The sequence below is a fragment of the Haplochromis burtoni genome, unplaced genomic scaffold, assembly GCF_018398535.1.
Source record: "Haplochromis burtoni strain Fernald_Lab_line unplaced genomic scaffold, NCSU_Asbu1 Contig_89, whole genome shotgun sequence".
Taxonomy (NCBI): domain Eukaryota; kingdom Metazoa; phylum Chordata; class Actinopteri; order Cichliformes; family Cichlidae; genus Haplochromis; species Haplochromis burtoni.
Window position 1 is genome coordinate 1,935,398 of NW_024582450.1, and position 20,558 is coordinate 1,955,955.

Here is a 20,558-nt window from a genome sequence, read left to right on the forward strand (position 1 = left end):
CTCTGATCTAGAACGGGGCCTGGGGTTGGACACAGAAACTAGTGGCATCTTGCTGTCTCTCTCTCTCTCTCTCTCTCTCTCTCTCTCTCTCTCTCACACTCACACACACACACACACACACACACATGCTTACATTCTCTATAAACACACACGCACACACCAACACACCGCCAGACAAGGGGAAAACAAATCTGGTGAGGACTAAAGCAATTGGATTATCACCTCTTAAGGGTGACTTCTTGGCTGACCCCCTTCAGGCTAGCCTGCTGAAACAAGACTGAAAATTTCCTGGGAAAACACTCTCTCCCTTTAAAGAAACGAAGCACTGTCGTCCTCGTGAAAATGCAGCAGTGGCAGCATTAATGGACATGGAAATGCCCTTTGGGGCATGCGCTCAAATCCCTTTTAGCCATATTACATCAGACCCCTGTGCACTTCTCATCATCACCACATGCGCTGGTGTAATCAGCAATGGAACAAGGGTGTGTAAACCCACTGTATAATGAACTGATACAACAGCATTGCACTGTCTTTGTTTTTGCCTAAAGCCTTTGGGTAAAATAATTTAAAAGCCACTCCCCTCCTTTTACTGGAGTTCAATCCTGATTACTTCCCTGCAACACCGTTTCCTCTGTGCTTTTTAGCTATGCTCAGCTCACTCCCAGTTAAGCTGGTCTTCATCTACTTCTCAGAGAAACAGAGGAAAAGAAAGAGAGAAAGAAAAATCTCCCCCAAGTTTCCCCTTAATGGCGTGAAACAGAAATTCTCCTCAGCTGCTGTCAGAATAATCTGGATAATTTTTTCCCTATGTTCTCCAAACATTAGTTTGCACATTAGGCTGACACAGTAAAGACGTTTTTCCTGTGGCGTAGGCTCAGTACCTGGCCAGGTTGGGCTGGGCCAAGTCACACCAGAGGCCTGTTTGTGATTATGGATCAGAGTGAAAGGAGCCAGCACAGTACTGAGGCAGAGGTCAGTGGATAGAGGGGAAAAACCAGAAGGAGAAAAGAGATGCTAAGAGAAAAAGGGAGCGTGGATGGAAGACCAAGAGGTGGTGAAGGTGGTAATACTGTGGGAAGCCTATGTTACTGGAAACTGGCTGTATTGACAGTTTTTATTCTTTTACATTACCTTTTTTTCCAGTCTTTTAAGCTATAGCACAGGGTCAGAAGAAAGACAGAGAAACCCAAAAAAAAAGAACGAAGAGAGAGCGGAAGGGAGGAAGGAAAGTGGGAGCTGAGGGAGCTGATCATTCTCTTTAATCACATTTTGGATGAGAGCCAGGTAGTCTGCGGAACTGAGAGCGAGACAGAGAAGGGTGAGTGAGGAGAGGAGTACGAGGGAGTCAGTAAGTGAGGGAGGGGGTGGGAGAAAGAGAAGAGGAGAGAAATGGAGGAACAAATGGAAAGAAAGGGGGAGAGAGAGGATGGGAAAGGGACTTATGGAGAGAGGGGATGAGCCTGAGAGCAGAGACCCTTGAAACAGCTTGAAGTGCAGCAGTGCTTAGGCAAGTGTGCACATATGCCCGCACATTCTATGTCTATGTGTGTGTTTGTGTGCAAGAGAGAGTGACAGCCATTCCCGTAAATGCCCGCGAATGCTGAATCCAGCAAGAATCTGGTGTTAGAGCCGAGGCTAGGAGAGATCCATTTTAAAACTATGTGCATTAACTATACTTTTCCCCATAGATTAAGCACTCCACATGAATAATTTAGTCTCTTTTATGCTAATGGGATCATGAAAGTATCCCCTCTGTACCATGTTTTCTCCCCCCGCACAGCAACACTTCTCAGCTTTCAACAATGGCCCTGCCCCTTCCCAACAAACCATCAGACAGACATGTTGCACTCTTTCCATAACAGACACCTGACTAACATGTGACTGACATGCAGTGGCATGGCTAAAGCTGAGCACCATAGCTCATTGAGAAACATTGTAGCATTGTTTGTTTTGTCATTAAGCAAGTATACCATTGGTTTATGTTAAGTGCGGGCTACTGACTGAGATATAGCAAGCTGTATGCGCGTCATGGCTGCACATACTCATGTTTAAGTTATCTCCCTGCTGATCTGGTTTTGGCCACAGAGCCATATTACTCTTAAACTTTCTTTGCTTTTTCTGTGGTTCTCTGTTTTCTTTTGAGAGAGGAAGTGGACATATCCTGTGTGTTTATGTGCCTTTTCAGCCCTTTTTGTTCAGCCTCTGCCATCGCACACTAAAAAACACCCATGCGCACATGCGAAAACCTTGTTGCTTCAGTATTGTGTTGTGGTGAGGTGGGGGCAACTGTGTAAAAGATTATCAGTGCTCCAACAGCTGGGAGTGAGAGCCATGAAACAGCAGGGCTTGGGCCTGCTTTATTGTTTATCTGTTGTTTATGGGCCAGTGTTCAGCTTTAATTACTACACTAAATTAAACTCTAACAGGCACTTAGAAGAAACCAGCTAACACATGCACATGCATACAACCTCCACCCCCCAACCAAATACACACACACGCAAATTATGCATTGTAAATACACAGACACACCTCAACGATCACTCCAGAGCTGGAGTATACGCTACTAAAATGCAACAAGGTTTCCATCTTGTGTTTACCAAAGATTGCTGTGTTTTTTTCTAATGTGATTACATGTTCTTTCTTTTTCTACCTGCACATTTGCATCTTCTTGAGCCCTGAGAAATACTGTATTTAAAAAAAGCAAAGCCAAAGGTCTGGAAACTATAAGATCCAACAGGGCTTGTTCATGCTGGGACACAAGGAGCTGAGTCCCCAACAGAAATGACCTCTTTCTAGTGAGCTCAACCACAAAGACCTTGTTGATTGGGGCCCCTAGCCAGGGCCAAAGGAACTCACCACACTCCCTACACATACACATATACACACACAAACACAATCATACCACAACACCATCAAGCGCAACGTGCTCCCTTGGAGCTGAACACTCAAGCTCTCCCTCTCTTTCCTCCCTTTCTCTCCATCTCTGCCTCTCTCAGTCTCTCTGGGGAGTCGGTCTATCCGCAGAGCGTGGGGATTGTTCAATTGCTGAGAAAATGTACAAAATGCTTTCTCCTCTCTTCTGTTGAGCCTTGTCCATCTACAGTAGAAGCTTGGAACAGTACAGAAAGCCCCTTTGCTCGGCACTCAAGATGTCAACGTGGATTTGGTCTTCATGCATAGCTAATAATTACAAGTGTGGACTGGAGCTGCGGCATGCTCAAACGCACAATCACACACACACATATGCACATACAGAAGGAGGACAAACGCATTACCTACCATGCTGAATCAGTGTTGGGGATTTACTGTTCATGACTGAGTGCATTTGACTTTACTGTGTTTGGTGTGGGCAAACGTGTAGAGTATTTCATCACACTGCTCCATCACACTTTGGATGCTTACCATATAACAGACACCTGCTTGGAAACGAGTGCTATCTTAAGGCACGCACATTCATCAAGTTTACCTCCCTGCAACTGATGTCTATGATGTTTCAAGATAAGCTTGGAAAAGCTCCAAAGGACTGTTAATCAAAATGATGTGAATGCAGAGCCAGTGTAGTTATTGTGTGTTACCTTCTGAACTGGCTCCCCTTGTATTTATTTATCTAGCTAGAACATAGGGAGTCACTCTCTGAGAGTCAGAGCGTTGATTTTGCCCCGAGGGCGATAACTCATATTTCCTTTTTTGGAGGGAAATTCTGAGAAAAGTATTTTTTTTTAAAGTCTGTTAAGCGGAGGGATTAGGGTAAGGATGCAGATCTGAGAATTGTACAGAAAACTTTTTTTTTAAAATATGTGTCAGAACCTTAGCTGGCAATCTTTACTGACAGCTACGAACATGCTTCACCTTGGTTTTCTGCTTGACAATAAATTATTCCACACGAGGGATAATACATATTTGCGCACTTGTTAAATTGCTTTTTGGCGCAGGTTCAGAACAACGCTCAGCACTGAGATACAAGCCAAAGACTTTAGAAGAGGACTGTGTTCAAAGCGACCCTCTTGAGTCCTGTATGACGGTGCTTACAGCACTTTAAAAAAAGAAAGAAAAAGAAACGGTAAGCAAGTGATACAGACGTTTATTCTCGTGTACATCCCCTAACAGGGAAAGGCAAAAAAAAGCTAGTCTTTAAAGTAAAAGTGGACTTGGTCACTGTCAGAGATCCTTTGATATTTCTGGGACAAATGGACTGGTGTCATATTTCATGCAAGGATGTTTCTAGATTAAAATTTGATTTCAGTGTTTCTCAAGCACGGATAGAACACACCTTTTAAGAGGAAAGACGGCAGAAAAAAAAAAAGTTGATGTTTTTCTTGGCAGCCGAAACCTAAAAGCGGCGTGGATCTCACGCGCTCTTTTACTGTGCTCCTCTCTCACTTTCTCCCATCTATTCTGTCTTCCTCAACCGATCCACATTGTCACCCCTTTTAACAGGGGCCAAGCTGTTAAAGACCCCATTACTGAAGTGAAGCCCACATTTCACATTTTCTCTGTGGACTTGAGAGTGCGGACTACAAATTTTATGTTGAAATGTATCGAGATAGGAGGCGAGATCATGCATGGAGCGGAGTGAAGGAGAAGAGAGTCGAGGCGGGAAAGGTGGAGAGGTTGGAGAGGGAAGGCTCTGTCAGAATGGAAGGGCCAGAGTCGGGAGTCAGCGAGCGCTTCAAGCGTTAACGTAATTGCAAGAATGTGAAAAATGAGGCGGCGGGGCTCCCGAGCGAAGCGAAAGGTCAGAGCATGCCTCACACAAAACAACTGGCTAGAGGACGGCCTCATTAGACCATTAAATCAGCTACCCTTGGTCTTTTTCCCTTTTACTCTCTTAGTCATTTTTCCTCCCTGATCCTACTTTTTCACCTTCTCTGCTCTTTAACCTTTGTACTTCTGTGGTTCTTCAGCTTTGTTCAAATCTCCACTTCTCTTCTAAGCTGCTTAGTTTGTGTTTTTTCTAGCGGCTAAATATTTTTGAGCTGGTGGATTTTGCATTTAACACTGCGTGCAGGTCAGGCTGTGGACCTGATCTAGTCTAGGTCTATCTTGGCCCAGAACGCGGTGCTATACCGTAACTGTCTTTGGCCCGTATTGATTGGCTGTTACTGGATACGGTGGGGAAAGGAGTCGATAAGTGCTCTGTGGATTACAGGTCACTTGTACTTATGTGTGTAAGATAATCAATAGGCAGTGCATTTCTTTCTCTCATCCCCTTCCTCTTTCGGTTGCTCTTCATCTCCCGTGCTTCTTTTGCAATTACAAAGAGGAGTGCAAAAACTCTACGTGTGCTCTGTCCTCTGATCTGTCATGCTACGTTTTTAACTAATACTATGACTTCAAAGCAGAAAATCCATTTAAATCACAGCAATTTCTTGGATTTTTCTTTTCTAAAGTTTTAAGTATAGTTCAACTCATACATCACTTGGCCAGTAAAATCGGCCTATATTGGTCGATGCCGAATATATTAGTACTGTCTGATATATACGTATATTTTTTTGCATAACATAATGCAGAAAATGTCATCACATAGTTTGTTGACAGAGCAGCTCTGTCTGCATTGCTAATGCTCTCAGCACTGTCTGCGGAGCACATGTAGCAGATTAGCATTAGAGCTGAGCAGACGGTTTTGCAGAGTAAGTTTCCACCTAGTTTGCGGTTAAATAAATAAACAACAATGTCATCATTTTCAATATAACCCTAGCATACTGTACGTATACCTACGTGTATGAAAATGAAGTATGTCATTTTCAGACAGATACTGTATTTGCATGATCCAGTATCAATCAGGTCCTAGTTTTAAGACATTTGAGACATTTAAGACATTTGTTGCATAACAAAATGTCCTGTTTATGCGGTCTGTGAGCATGCAGGGCACTCTGTAGTTTCTTTAACCAACAGATAGTTCTGCATCTGTCACAGGAAGAGGAAAAACAATGCCTAAGTAGATTTATTAAGGGTCGCATTATGATCAAGAATTCTTTCCTTGAACAATGTTACTGAGACATATCCTATTACTTTACCAGTCTTAGTTATTTTTCCAACCAGGCTGTGATTCAACTAGTTCTGACACAACTGACCACAGATGTCTGCTGTGGTCAGTAATGTTTCAGGGGCTTCCGTCTAAGGAGCAGGAGATGATTTAAATAGCCCCACCACAAAGTACACATCATCAATACATTTGACTGCTTATTGGCAAAATGATAGCACAGAACAGGCAGAGCGAGCAGCTTTGCTCTGTGAGCGAGCTGGTATCGGTGTGTATCTGAGTCTGCTTCTGTGTTTAGACAGCGTGATGAAATTTCATGAAAAACTCTGGACACTGCCAGAGGGCACCCATGGATACAGAAGAGACCCACAAAAGCACACATCTCTGGTGCATTCAAAACAAGATGAAGACAAGAGAAGTGGGGTCAGGAACTCTTCATCTGCTCTCTCGGTTCAGGCAGCAGATTTCACTTTTAATCGACTTTAATTTTACACGAATTTAACGCTCGCTTTCATATAGAAACTTACCTAACAGCACGTACATTTGACAATTTTCATGTCAAAACTGATACCGACCGTGACAAAAATACGAGGCAGGTCGCTGTGACTCAAACACACTATCTGTATTAAATTCAAATGCATTTGTTTTGAAATGCATTATAAGTGTTTGGCAGGTCGTGTAGTAGATAACACAAGGCTCAGTGAGACATAATTAGGGGCTGTTGTGCAGGCAAAGTTAATATGGTTTAAATTCAAGAAAGAACTGGCAGAAATATACTATTAATCACCAGCTTTTGTTCAGCTCTCTAAATAGCAACACTTTGGAAAGCCTTTTACTAGGTTGGTATGGTATTCCTGTGGCTGTTGCTGGTATTTCAGTGCGAGTACAACAGTGGATAAGCATGTTCATTTTTAGGTGTGACTGTGTTTACATGGATGCCAGTCAAAAAATTGGATAATCCAAAGTGCAAAAGGAAAAGGACTGGGACATGTGTAAAGAGAGATGTGCCACCTATTCACTATAGAGCTCACATTAGACAGGGTTAAAGTGAAGAGTTGGCAAATCCATGCGTGATGATTAATATGTCCTGCATAAATCTATATATGTTTATGTGCTAGGGCTTGAGCGCAAAACTAGACCAATGTGTGCGCATGTGTTACGAATGTGCATGCATGTGCATGCCCATTTCTGTACTGACTCACCTTGCTCACTGCTGTTGTCACCGCTTTGTGAAGCATGTCCCCCGCTGGAGGGCCCCGGTGTGCCGGCTGAGTGTGTGGAGGTGGCGTCATCGTGGTCTCTCCAGGAAGCTGGGTTCTGAGGTTTGAAAAAGGAGAAAGCGAGCGTGGGATCCATCCATCCATCCGTGCATCCAACCACATTCCCCATCCAAACCACAAACCAGGAGCAGAGAGAGAGCAGGGAGGGGGAGAAGTTGGAGGAGAAGAAGATAGAGAGGAAAGGAACAGAGAGAGAGAGAGAGATTTCATATGAGTATGCTGGAAATGTGAAAGTGACATCTGTAAGAGTCTAAATGCATCGTGAAGGTCCTTGGCCTGTTTGTTTGGCCAGCTTTTTTTCTCCTTTATTTCCCAGCTAGCAGATAATCAAAGTAGCTACAGTGATTGAATAGAAACAAACGAATACACCAACGCAACTGGCTATAAGTCAAAACGCTGTAATCAAAGTGTTTCATTAATGTATGAGGGCAAAACAAAGCACCGTTAATGTGGCATTTGATTTTGAACATTGCAAGTAGAGCGCTTGTGAGTAATAGTCTAAACACATATGGCGGAGCCCAGTGCAGTTCATTTGTACCATAACCAATTGAGACTTCCGTGTCAAGTGAGAAATATAGAGGTAAAAAGTCCAAACACACCACAGCCGCCATTAATCATTACCACTGTCAGAAATGAAAATAAGATATGACAGTGATTCTCCTGCTAATCTGCCAAAAATGTGTACACGCCCACACTGACATACACACACGCCCACAGAGGCTTGCTGAAATACACTTATGCACACATGCTAATGACATAATAGAGCAAGAAGTATAAACACAGATGCATGCACACTCACTTTCATATATACAAAGGCATCGTGAAAAGAAGTGTTAAAATCCCTGCTGGCTAACTTCAAAGAAATAACCATAAACAAATTCATAGCTTTTAAGTTGACTTTATTCTCTCCTGCCCTACGTCCAGCTCAATTTCTCGGCTCCTCTTCTCTTTCCTGGTCATTCCCACTCCCCTGTCAGTACACACAGGGAAACAGGATTTTCTACTGTACAGGAAAGGCTTTATCAGAGCCACATGAAGGCAGACTAGAGCTGGAATTTCCTCTGCCATTCAGGCAATAGAGGGACAGACTGATCACGTCATATACTACATCTGTGCCCACAAACACAGACTCAATCGGCTACGCACTCCAAACAGCCTCTCGCACAGAGTTGATACGACATCCTAGCTCACGCAGCCCTCGCTAGTCTTTCCCAGTTTAACATGTCACCTGAGTATGATGACAAAATGTTGGCAAACTTGAGCCTAACGTTGTCTGGGGCCCGAGAGAAGCAGCCCCTTGAGCAGAGCCCAAGCCAAACAAACACAGGCCTGCACCAAGGCTTCCCACAAACCTCAACCCACTTCTCAGTTCCCGCTACGTGTTTTTTTCTCCCTCAAACACACATAAACACATATACATACATATGAAAGTAGAGGGAAAATGTACATGCCACAGTATATTCCTAGAAACAGACCGTTTTTACCATTTTGTCCAACTTGAGTAGAGTTTCTGATGAACTTTTCCCTCAGTCCCCACCAGAGAGGAGCCTGCCTGCTTGCCTTTGTGCCCCAGTCAGAGTAAGCTGTACTCGAAGAGGACAGACAGGATAGAGCCTGGAGACTAATCGAGGTTCGCAGGGAAACAGAGACTAAAGACACGCCGCTGCCGAGGTCCCCTGGGCACACAGTCCTGATGTGCTGGTGCTTGTTCTGCTGCGGAGGCGAGGCTGCTGCTATGCCTGTAAGCGAGGCCCTTTTATCTGCTAAGTTTTTTGGGGAAGGCGGGCTGTTTTCTCAAACAGCTTGGAGCTGAAAACAGCAGACAGAAACACACAAGACCCTTCAGACCCCGCGCTCCACTCAAGGCCCTCTCAGCGTCAGCTGTTCACCGGATGGCAATCAGATAAAGAGCTCAGAGAATTACTCAGAAGAGGGGTAAGAAGACAACGTGAACAATAGCCCGTGCATGGGTTTTAGCCCTCCAGAGTGAGTGAAGGGGAAAGTGTCCTCGTACTGAGAGCGATGGATGATTACGATGTGTTCACTCTCTGGGCCACTGATCAACACATGGAACACTTCATGGGAACAAGGTCTGTTGTTATAGTAATTCTCTGTTATTCTCAACACAGCGCAGGCTAAGTAAAATCCCTAATGTGGGAAAAGCCCATCAACCCCCTGAAAGCAGTCGAATTTTGTCTTTGTCGTGTTCAACACAGAGGGAAGGAAGAAAGAAGAGGTAAAAATCCCAGACTCCCAGAGTGAATAGTGTGTTTAAGCAGAGCTGGGCTCTGGGCTCTCAGAACGGGCTGTTGTTGTTCCAAGAGAAGAAAATGACTGGGTTCTACTTCCTCACAATGAGACACCCACTGCCGGCGAGACACAAGACAGACCTGAAAAACTGTGCTCACTGCTCTCACACATGCCTGCTCTCTCATTCTATCTCTCCCTTTAACACTTGCCAGCTACGGCCACAGCCAGCTATGGTTTTAATGCAACAGTGGAATCGATAGGACTTAATTTAGCTATCATTGCAGAGTAATGTGTCATTTTTAATGGCGCTGGCACTAAATTAAATTCAAAGACACCTCATCTAATGGTGTAAAAGGGAATGATATTTTGCTGTGATTTGCTACCCTGTGGATTTAATGGGCCTTTATGTGGGGATGTAGATAAAGCTTTGTTAGTTTGGCTCTTACAGTGGAAAAAGAAGACTGCAGCACTTTATATGACCTAATAATAATAATAGAGTGCACACAAGACCAATGCATATGCAGTGGAGCGCACACTTCTCTTTTAGTACCTGTAAGTCACCGCTCATTCATAAGCGTGTGTGCAAAACAAGACAACGAATATCAAAACAACAGTGTTAACTTTCCACACTCAACAAGGCGACAAAAGCAACAGCCTTTCCTCCCTATGAATAATTTAGTGGGTCTCTCTAAGCTATGGCGGGTGCATCATCAGACACTGCGCCGTGCAACACAAACACACACAACCATTTTGCCACAACCCCTGTGGGTCTGATAAAGTTCAAACAAGTTGCAGGAAAAAAAATCATGTCACACAAACAGTCTTCAACCTACACAAAAAGTGCTCGAATAAAACAGGGGAAGATGCAAAAGAGACAAAAAGGGCCTCCAGCCCATGTGACTATTCCCTAAAGCTGGGCATAATTAGGAGTCAAACATGGTTCACTCCATGCTCCTCGCTAATTGTGTTAAAGAGCAGTGTTACCAGGAGGAGGAGGAGAATGCCAGCAAGCAAACACACATACATGTGCAGGAGGAAACGCGCACACAAATGTACACAGCAGGACTAGATAGAGAATAAGATACAAAAGAAGAGGGGTCTCTAGAGGCAGCCTTTTCTATTTGCTGGGGTTAGCAACTGGCGGCTGCTAATACAAGTTGTAATTAATATAAAAGCAGGAGACAATATGGGAAGGAAGGCTCGTAGTGCAGCCAGGCCGCAGGAGAGTGGGAGAATGCTGCCGTCTCCTCTGCCACTGTCCCCTGTTTCTCATTTACAAACACCTGCCTGGCACAATTTCACTTCCCTCACTGCACTCTGCCTACATCCCTAGGAATTTCAAATAAAATTGATTTAGCAGCATCATTGAATTTCCCTCAAAAATTCCCCAGAAACCTGGAGGGAAAGGGGGAAATCTGGTGCAGTAGCAGCAGTGTAACACAGGCTGAGAACGACTAACCTTGTGAGTCTGTGCGTGTGTGTGCGTGTGTGTGCGTGTGTGTGCGTGCGTGTGCGCGTATGTTGAGCTATCAGTGCGCGGAGCAGCTACAGAGATCCTGTGCTGAACATGTAAGGAATCGCTGACGCACCAGAAACACACGGCGCCGTAAATCATGAGGCGATGTGACATTTCAAGACACATCTTGCCACATGGCATAAACAAAGAAAGAGAAAAACTTCTCACACATTTCTGTTGCGTTGAGCTCGTAATTATATACAGCCACTTCAGAAAAGTGTAGGTGCACTTCCATTGAACGGCTAAGCATTTACAACCCCCTCAATTACCCACAATATAAAAAGTCCTTAATTTAGCAGCTAATAATTCACCACAGCATGTTTTAACAGACAAGGAGGATTGTCTGATTGTATTTATGCCTGAAAACTTTCTCTGAGGCAAAAGCTGTTTTACTCGCTGTAGTACATTATGTGTGCAAAGAAAGAAGAGATTAAGTTTTTTTTTAAAAAGTGATTCATGGGTTTGGCACAGCTTAATATGATATATCCCAAAAAAATCAAATGGCAAAAAAAAATGTTATAAACACTTGTGCTTTCATTCATTCCTTTAAAATAACAATGTACAAGTTAATATAAATCTCCTGATCACTGCAGTCATTTACACCATGCTTTCAGCCAAATATAGGGGAGTGCGGAAGATGCAACAAGTTAGCATAGCCTCTCTTCAGCCACCATACCGATGATTAGATATGCCTGCCAACAAGGCCCTGCCACTGAACACAATTCAAATAGGAAATGTAAGGCCAGACATCCCACCATCACAAAACAATTGCGTAGAACAGACAGAGCGTCCCAAGTCAACAATGCACTGTTTTCATGATATCCAAACGTAGTCGGCCCTCGAGGAGGACAAAGCTAGTAGAATTAGAACGCCTCCAAAACTGAGAAATTGCATGGTTCAGCAGGCAAGCTTGGCCTGAGGGCTCGCTGTCCACAGGCAGAGGGCTGCGTATGCGCTGCACTATGCATAGTGACGTACAGAAATAGGACAGGATCTTCCTGGGCACGCACCTCCACAAATACACACACACACACACACTTATGCACAGGCTCAAGATGAGCTATTGCATTACTTGATTAAACCTGTGACATCAGTGCATTTGACCATTGGTCTACAGTGCCCAGAGCCTTTATCAGAGCTAGAGACCTAAGCAGAAAAGGCTTTTCCTCCTGTTTTCTACAGCCAAGCAAATTGCAAAATAAGCTATACCATAACTATGAGCACTTTCACTCCTTGAGGAAAGATCTCCAAAACAAAGCAGTGGGATCTTTGAATGCAACAGAGTTTCTGTCTGGCAAATCTTAAACTATGCAGAAATTCTACTGCAGTCGCAGCATTATAATGCATATGCATAAAAGAAATGAGAACCCTTCTGCTAATAGCTTGACTAAAGAAGCGGCACAATAGCACAAGAAGACACAAAGGCTAATTCATTAGAACAGATAATACTCAGACACTGTTAATTCTATTTGTCTCCCTAATTGGATGTAGCATAGAAGAGACAGAAATTTTATTCATTAATTAAAAGACGAGAGCAAACCAGTGACAAGTGCACACACATATACACACCAACCTTTTGCAAAACTACACCACTGTGTGTGTTTTTTTTCCTATCACCCTTCATGTGTAATACAAATTCTATTTTTCCTTTAAATATGATTGAGTCAATCTGAGGAGGGGCAATGAGTTAGGAAACACTGGGTGGGCTACATGCTTGAGATAGTCACCGCAAGCGAATGAGGGAAATCAACAGTGTCAGTGAGGCCTTATCCTGATATATGCTGTAAGCCAATCATCTCTAAGACCACGCTGCATTCAAATGTAAATACAACTACACTTTAAAGCTCCGCAGTAAGGTATGAGGAAGGGACGGGAACGAAAAAGAAAGCGATAGAAAGGAAGGGGTAACACAAACATGCACACATAAAAAACAAGCTCAACAGGCTGCCTCCTCACTGAAGAGCCTGATCTTCTCCAGAAAAACCGACTTTCACCAAATGAGATGTAGCCCAAGGCTATATATTAAAAATGCATATCAAAGCAAAGAAAAATGGACGTGTGAGATTCTAACTAAATAAATTAGCATATCTAACTATCAAGCCGCCTTCCTCTCCTCAATGAGATGCGAGGACAAAAATGAATAATAAAATAGAGCCAAATAATAGAAGTGAATAGATAGAATAAATAAATCAGGACAAGAGTGACAGAAATTGTTTCCCATCCATCGGCACAGTTTGGCAGCCAAATGCCTTTTTTGGGGGAGGATGGGGGGGGTGTATTGTGTCCAAATACTGAAAACACATTTTCGGCATGCAAAGCTGGACGCTTTTCAAATAGATGTGGCAATGACTGCTAGAGCAGTTAACTATTTATTACAAGGTTTTTAGATCATGGCTGCACTATACTGTAGTTTCGCTTTCTTCCCCTTTCTGCAAATATTATTCCCACTTAAGCATCATGAGGTGCACACATGTTCTCACACACTGCCCTGCACCTCTATTTATTAAAAACAATAAGCTGGAGTATGTATGCTTCCATAAATTGTAGCCATTATTTTAAAAAAAATCCCTACTCTGCCCAGACACAGCTCTGAAAGCAAATAAGGAGAGAGAGGAAAAGAAAAAAAGACTTTCTCCTGCTTTAGTAAAATCCAGCCCAGCAGTTAGGTATAATAAAAAGTTCATTGGTGCCACAAAAGTGAAATAAATCCCTCAAACTTAAATAGCTAATGAGGTGGTCATTTCAAACAACCCCGAGATAAATGGCTTGTCATGCAACCTTCTTTGTTTATTGCTGCTCCTGATTTGCTTTATTGGCATATTTAATTTTCTAATTATCAAAATATTTCTTACAAGTGGACTGATGACAAAGCTGGTGTCTGAGCACTGGAGGCACCATTGGAAATTGGCTTGAGTGCCAACCATCTGCCATGAAACTAAACAGGCTAGTTTATCTAATCTCTGCACTATAAACAACAGCATGCCTCATTTCTACACTTGTGTTGGAGGGCCACAATGTTGCCGTTTTGACCGTTTCTCAAACCAGCATCGGCATCTTCGGGCTAAACACGCTTCGCTTCACCTTGTGTGACGCGCTGCGTGGCCCTGCACAGGCGACGGGCTTTCAAAGGGAATCCACTAGGCCTATAGCCAGACCCAACAGATGCAGCGCAGAGACTTTGCATAACACTTAAATCTGCTTTAATTCCTAATAGGCTTGGCCTTGTGCTGCGCAGATATTAACTAGTCACTTTGTTACACTAGCCGATTTCCCTCCCAGCCCGCCACCCCCACTAAAACATTAGCTTTATCGCAGACATAGAAGACGCAGTAATTCACAAATATGAACTTAGTACTACACTGTCAGCTCTATCCATACTGCGGATGGGGGGAGTTAGAATCTGTGTTTATTACGCCGAAAATGTACAATTTAAAGCAGACAATCGATCTTCAAATTTAAAGCTACTGTACTTCAGGTGCATATAATTGAATTTAGCATTATGGAGCCTCCAGCCATAAAGGAGGGGGGGGGGGGTCGCAGAGGAGAAAGCAACTGCAGAGCAAACCACACGGCAATCAATACGAAACAATTAAACACATTAACATCAACAGCAATGGAAGGCCTCCAGACGAACCATCATATGCCTTGTGAACTTGACATTGATGGTAAGCCTTTAGCTCTGAGATCTCTTTCAATAGGCTACCACTTTCTCCACCTCTGCAGCAAAATCCACAGCTTTACGCGCAGGCCATATTCAGCTCCCACAGCCCCCAAATATAAAGCCTTTTTCTTTTTAAATATTGGCCTAAAGCTAAAGCTTACCGTTGATACCCTGCTTTAACGTTAAACCTGCGTAACAGATAATTGCCTCGCGTTTTTTTTTACGTCTTTTTTTCAGCGTGCCACTCTCCACGAACGCAGGGCAGCGATTTGCACACGCGCACGCGCACCCTTTATCACGCGCACGTACACACCCACTCAAGCCTCCAGCACGCAAGCAAGCACGGACGCGTTATGCACACATGACTGCCCCTAATCAAAAGACTAAAACAATAACTCACTCTATTGTATCACATCTAGCTTTTGACCTTAGAACATCGATCGGCAGATTTTCCTTGCAGAACAGAGCATGCTCTATTTACTGATGGCACAGCAGGGTCACACACACTGAGCAGAAGCTAAGTAGCCCCCAAAGTTGGCTCTATTAGATAAATCAAACAATGTGATTATTATAAAATTATTGTTTTAAATATATATATATATTTGAATATGGTCGATTGCTACTCAAATGCATTGTTTGCTGAAAACTAAGGGCTCATGTGTCCCTGATCTTTATCAGCAGCAGATGCGCATGCAGACAGACAACAAAAACAGCACATAACAAATTACGAATACAAAAAAGCTCGTGTTACTCACGTGATCTGCAAGATTGGTCGATGATCCCGAAAGTTCTTCGTGATCTGATTTTGAGCTGCCATCCCGTTCGTCAATAACTAGATCTATTGGCATTTTTCCTTTCAAACAACTGATGTACCGGTGGCAAAAATTGTCGCAGAGCTCGTGCACCTAGAAAGGGGAACAAAACACCTTTTCTCAGGATGGGGAAACGCTTCAGCCAGGTCCAAGAATAACTTCAATTAAGAGGCATTATCGGCGGCGAGGAAACAATAGTGAAATTGTTGCAGAGCTTATTATTCTCCTGAGGCCGGAGCAACAAGTTGAACGACGAAAAGAAATAATAATAAACAGCACACCGTAAGCTGGCGAAATAATGAGTAGCTGAAACCAAATCTGCAGATCAATAACAATGAGCAACGTGGGCAAAGAGGTTCTAACATATTTTATCAATATCCACTTCATCTGCATCGATAGTTGGCTAAATAAAGCAGCATATTTTATGAAAATGAGCATCATCAGAACGTCTCCCGGTGCATTTATTTTCTTGTTCTTTTTCATATCCGTGATATATGTACAGCAGTGATTACCTCTAGAGCACATTTAGTGATATCGCTTACACTGCAGTCATATTGTGCGTGTGGCAGGTGAAGTTTAGAGAGCGTAGAGATATATAAAAAATTACCTTTTCTAATTCCAAGAGGTGAAACCGTAATACTTGTATGGCTTGTATCATCTGAGGGGGAAAAGAGCAAAAATAACAATTAAAATTACAAAACTGACAAGATTAATGTATATGTACATTTTTTCGCCTCGGAAGTGAGAACGGGCTGTTGTGTCATAAAATAAAACCTTCCAGTTATGAGTGCACGACAGTCAGCGAGAGCATGCAAATATTATATATTTTTTAACTTCTTACACTTCTAATATGTGATTACACAGTGGTCAGCTGGGTAAGTTAGATGGGAAGATTGAACAATGACAGCGGCAAATGTGGTCACACAGCCTCAATTCTAAACTGATCTGACATCAGTGCGGAAGTCTAAATCATATGTTCACATATTTACTTCGAGATGCTGTGGACATTTCAGTATACCGACGGAGGGAACTGGAAGTGGGAGACAAAGAAGTGCGCTTACCAAATTGTCCAACTCTGGATTTGATGAAAATAAAGGTTTTTCTGCTCGGACCTAAAACAATACACCAAATGTCAAAGTTAGTTTAGCATGAAATGTGTGGAATGTGGCCCACAGTTACAACTTTAAATTGAAACAAAAAAACAAAAAAACAACAACAACAAAAAAAAAAGCCAAAAAAAAAAGAAGCAAAAACTTGTGTGTTTTAAGTGAAAATTCTATAATTAATAACAGTCACAAATCATTAAAAAGGGAACTTTTTATTTTAAAAAGAAAATAAAGCAAGCGGAAAACTATTTGCCGTGACGCAGACACACCACCCAAAAATATTTTTTAAACTGCAAAATTGACCTGTTTGGCAAAGACTGCAATGTCCTCATTGAAGGAGTCTGAAGAGCAGACATCGCCGCCTGCTACGCCGGGCTCCCTCGGAGTACACGTCGCCAACTCGCACTTCTCAAAAACCAGTGCGAGGAGTGGAAATAAAGGGTGACTGCAAGAGGGGAAACACGGCCTGAGTACAAACAGCACACCGGCTCTACAATACCCACTGTAAAAAATGTCCAGTCTACCTGCGTATTAGTCGGCTCCCTGCTCTTCAAATTCTTACTGCAACTAATAATAACAATAATCATAATTAAAAAAATATTTTATCTCGATTTTTGTTTTTACTTTTATCCCGCTGTCTAGTTGTTTCTTTGTTTTTTATTACTCTACTATCAAAACATGTGTTAAAATATGTTAAAAATGGACGGCGACAATTAAAACAGTGTGTCTGATTTTAGAAAAGTCTTCTTAGTAGTTTTCTAGTAACACATGCATGTGGACAACCCCGTTTGGTACATTTTCTTTTAGCAATTGAGGTCTCATATGTTATTAATCGACTGGAGACAGACATTTCTTGCAGTGCGAAAGACAAAAGACTGAGAAGTGAACAAAACTTCAAACAAAACACAAAGCTGACTGTCGACAGATTTCAGTGGAATTTTAAGAAATTATACGGTCGCCAGGGATAAAAACAAAAACACAGAGTTACACTTAAGACGTCGTCACCGAAGACTTTAATATAATTATCACTGCTGTTTTAACCCAGGCCTACATCTTCATCGTTTCACAGAGGTGAAATGTGTAAACTCTATCTTCCAGTTGTTACAGTCATCCAACATCTTGAGGCAATCGCCAAAATCATTTTAAAATGCAGATTATAATTTCAGCAAACTCCTTATTTCTATCTCCAGCGATAACTGGATAAATCTGACAATGGCTTTTTAATTAATTGTGATAAGTATATATTTAGGTATTAAAGAGAATAGAGTCAATTTCCCATATGAAAACGCAAGAAAAATAGAAATGATGAGCTAGATTTACTCTACACCACATCCCAGATTATACCGGGATTATAGCACTTACTGTGTACGTATTAGTGAGCATTATCTGTAATCATTTTTTTTTTAGTTTTGCCCTCAGTAGTAAGTAGCCTGCCAGTTCTTACATTATTGTAGATTAATGTGATAAAATTATAAAGACATTTAATGTGTTGTAACGCGCTGGCTGTGTATGTGTGTGTGTGTATGTGTGTGTGTCACTGCAAACTATTTTTGAAACCCTTTACAATATATTTGCATGCAGGAACAAGAACGTTTTAATAAGTATAGCCTGTGTTTACGATGGAGGAATATTAGTGTGCAGCGATATTACAAGGCACACTTTGCAATATGGAGCAATTGCAATGATGTTAAAAAATAATTTTTTTATCATAATTCTTTGCAGTCTCTGTATTTGGAGGTTGGACTATGAACAGCGAGCTTCCATGTTATTCTACAGCTTGTATTTCAAGCTTAAGGCTCATACTCTTACTTACTGCAGGCTGCTCGATGCCTTGTACAATGAGTGTAAAATTACACATCAACAAAACTCCCCTAACCAACAATAGAGGTCCAAAATTGCGGTCAAACCTGCACAAAACACTATTTAAATTTGGTAGTGGGAGAGAAACTCCAACAAAGCAAACTTAAAGAAAAGCTGCAAAGTTGAGGGGGGGAAAGGTGCGTGAGCGCGTATTAGATCCGTGTGTAAACCTTACCCATAAATTTGATCTTTATCCCTCTTTAAAGCGTCGTTGACAGCGGAGCCCATGCTGGTGGGCATAACGTTCGGATGAGGAGCGTGGGCTCCGTAGTGCTGGCTGGCGTGCAGCGGCGGTCCGTGGTTCAGGTGGTGGACCTGGGGAAGCGGCCGGGGAGCATGCGGGTCCCCGTACATCGACGCCGGGACTCCGTCCATCCCACCATAATGGGCCAGCTCATCGTACTAGGAATTAAAATTAGAACAAAAGTCAGCCGACTTTCCGGTTAAGCTACTTTTTCTTTTCTTAACAAATGTATAAAGTAAAGCATGCCGTGTCATTCTGAACAAACTCAAAGAAGAAAGTAAAAAAAAAAAGCGTTCGCAGTGGAAAATTACGCTGCAGCCAGGGCAGAAAAGTGTGATATATTATATCTGCTACTCGGTGTGTCATTACCAAAAACATAATAAGTTGGGAGCTCCGCGGAACAGAGTTTGGTGGGCGAATAGATCGAATTAGTTTGGAGTCCTCTGTGAAACTGCTCCACGGCTGTCGTGGAGGCTGTCGGTAAAAGTAGAGGCTGTCACTTTGCTTGAAGAGTGAGAGCGCTGCAAAAATGTCAAATATAACTGCTTTGATGGGAATACTTTGTAAATTTGCCACCACCCGACAAGAGGTTAGCGATACGAGGGCCTCCCTACAGTGGATTTGAACAGGTAAGTGTAGCAGATTTAAAAAACCTACCCTTTGCGCCATCAGGCTGCGCTCCAATAAACTCCTGAATCTGTCGTATATTTAATATCCCAGTCCCGGTTAGAAAGTGATTTAGTGGCAAGATTCCTTTTTCAACCAACTTTGCGAACTCTCCTATTCGCCAGTGTGGTTCAGTTGAAAGCGTAGCATCAGGGAGTTTTGCAATTTTTCTTGTTTACCCTCTTTCCTGGAAAAAAAAATAAAAAATGCGCCAAAGTGAAGGTTACAATCGGCCCATCAACAACCTGCATGTAACTAAACTGTCGTGTCTCATGGCTTTTTGCCACTCCAGCTGTCAATCAAAGCCAGAGGTTGTCAAGGTAATGAATGAATGACGGTTGGTGATGATGTTCAAGAGAAGGACGAATCTTTTTAGTCCGTTTTCATCCCGCAAGTCCGCGTCTCCTTTAATGCCTCCAGATCGCTATCTTGTTTTATTATCACTGTAAAAAAAAAAAAAGAAGAAGAAAAAAGCAGTCGAAATTAAGAGATTGCGATTCAGATCTCTCCTTTCTTTCCCCCGTAGGTATTTCGTCTATCTGGCGAGACTGAGATGAGTGAGTGTCAGCGAGTGTTGGCAGGTTGGCTGCTAGCTTGCTTATAGAAACAGAGTCAGTTCGCAGCGCTGAGCGGTGGGCGAATGAAATGACGGATCCCGGAAGTAGTGGTGGCCATAGCCAGTCCTACAGCAGCTCCAGAAAAGAGAGAGGAGAGACCAAATCTTGTGATATGCAGAGTATATGCGAGGCACAGGGACGACTTCAACTCCACACTGGGGGTAAAAAGCCAACGCAGAACAGCTCCAACTCCCACCCAATTCTTCTTCGCCGATAAAAGTCCTAAAGAAACAGCAGAAAAAGGTTGAATGAGAGAGGTTTACCAGAGCGGGCACTTGTAAACACTTCGGCTACAAATGCTCCGAGCTGAACTAAACATAACACCGACTGAATGTATCTGCATGAATTATGAAAATAATAATAACAACAATAAAATGCTACATTTAGAGCAGAATTGCGCACTACGAGTCCAAACTTTTACGCACGGAAAAATAAATATTTTACGTCTTTATTTTCATTGATAGAAAGCTATTACAACGAGATCTTATGAATGCTGACTTTAATATATGAGCACGACGCTTACTTGTTTTCTGTTTTGTGGTTATAAGCCGGTGTGCATACTC

At 42.6% G+C, this 20,558-nt stretch overlaps 1 protein-coding gene across 8 annotated transcripts in view; it reads right to left on the reverse strand.

Moving 5' to 3' along the window:
- The window catches only part of meis2a (Meis homeobox 2a), a 77,434-nt gene extending 57,756 nt beyond the window's left edge, over positions 1-19,678 (reverse strand). For 5 of the 8 annotated variants that reach the window (XM_005942641.3, XM_005942642.3, XM_005942640.3 and 2 more), the window contains exons 1-7: positions 19,370-19,678; positions 18,644-18,870; positions 16,912-17,053; positions 16,564-16,614; positions 16,110-16,160; positions 15,446-15,595; positions 7,186-7,300 (exon numbers count right to left, since the gene is read on the reverse strand). In XM_005942641.3, coding sequence (XP_005942703.1) covers positions 7,186-7,300; positions 15,446-15,595; positions 16,110-16,160; positions 16,564-16,614; positions 16,912-17,053; positions 18,644-18,870; positions 19,370-19,381 — 748 coding nt within the window. In that variant the 5' untranslated portion in view covers positions 19,382-19,678. Of the gene's footprint in view, positions 1-7,185; positions 7,301-15,445; positions 15,596-16,109; positions 16,161-16,563; positions 16,615-16,911; positions 17,054-18,643; positions 18,871-19,081; positions 19,219-19,369 lie in introns of those variants that run through there. The other 3 variants (XM_042222630.1, XM_042222632.1, XM_042222631.1) reach the window with 1 other exon arrangement.
- Positions 19,679-20,558: the final 880 nt, after the last annotated feature.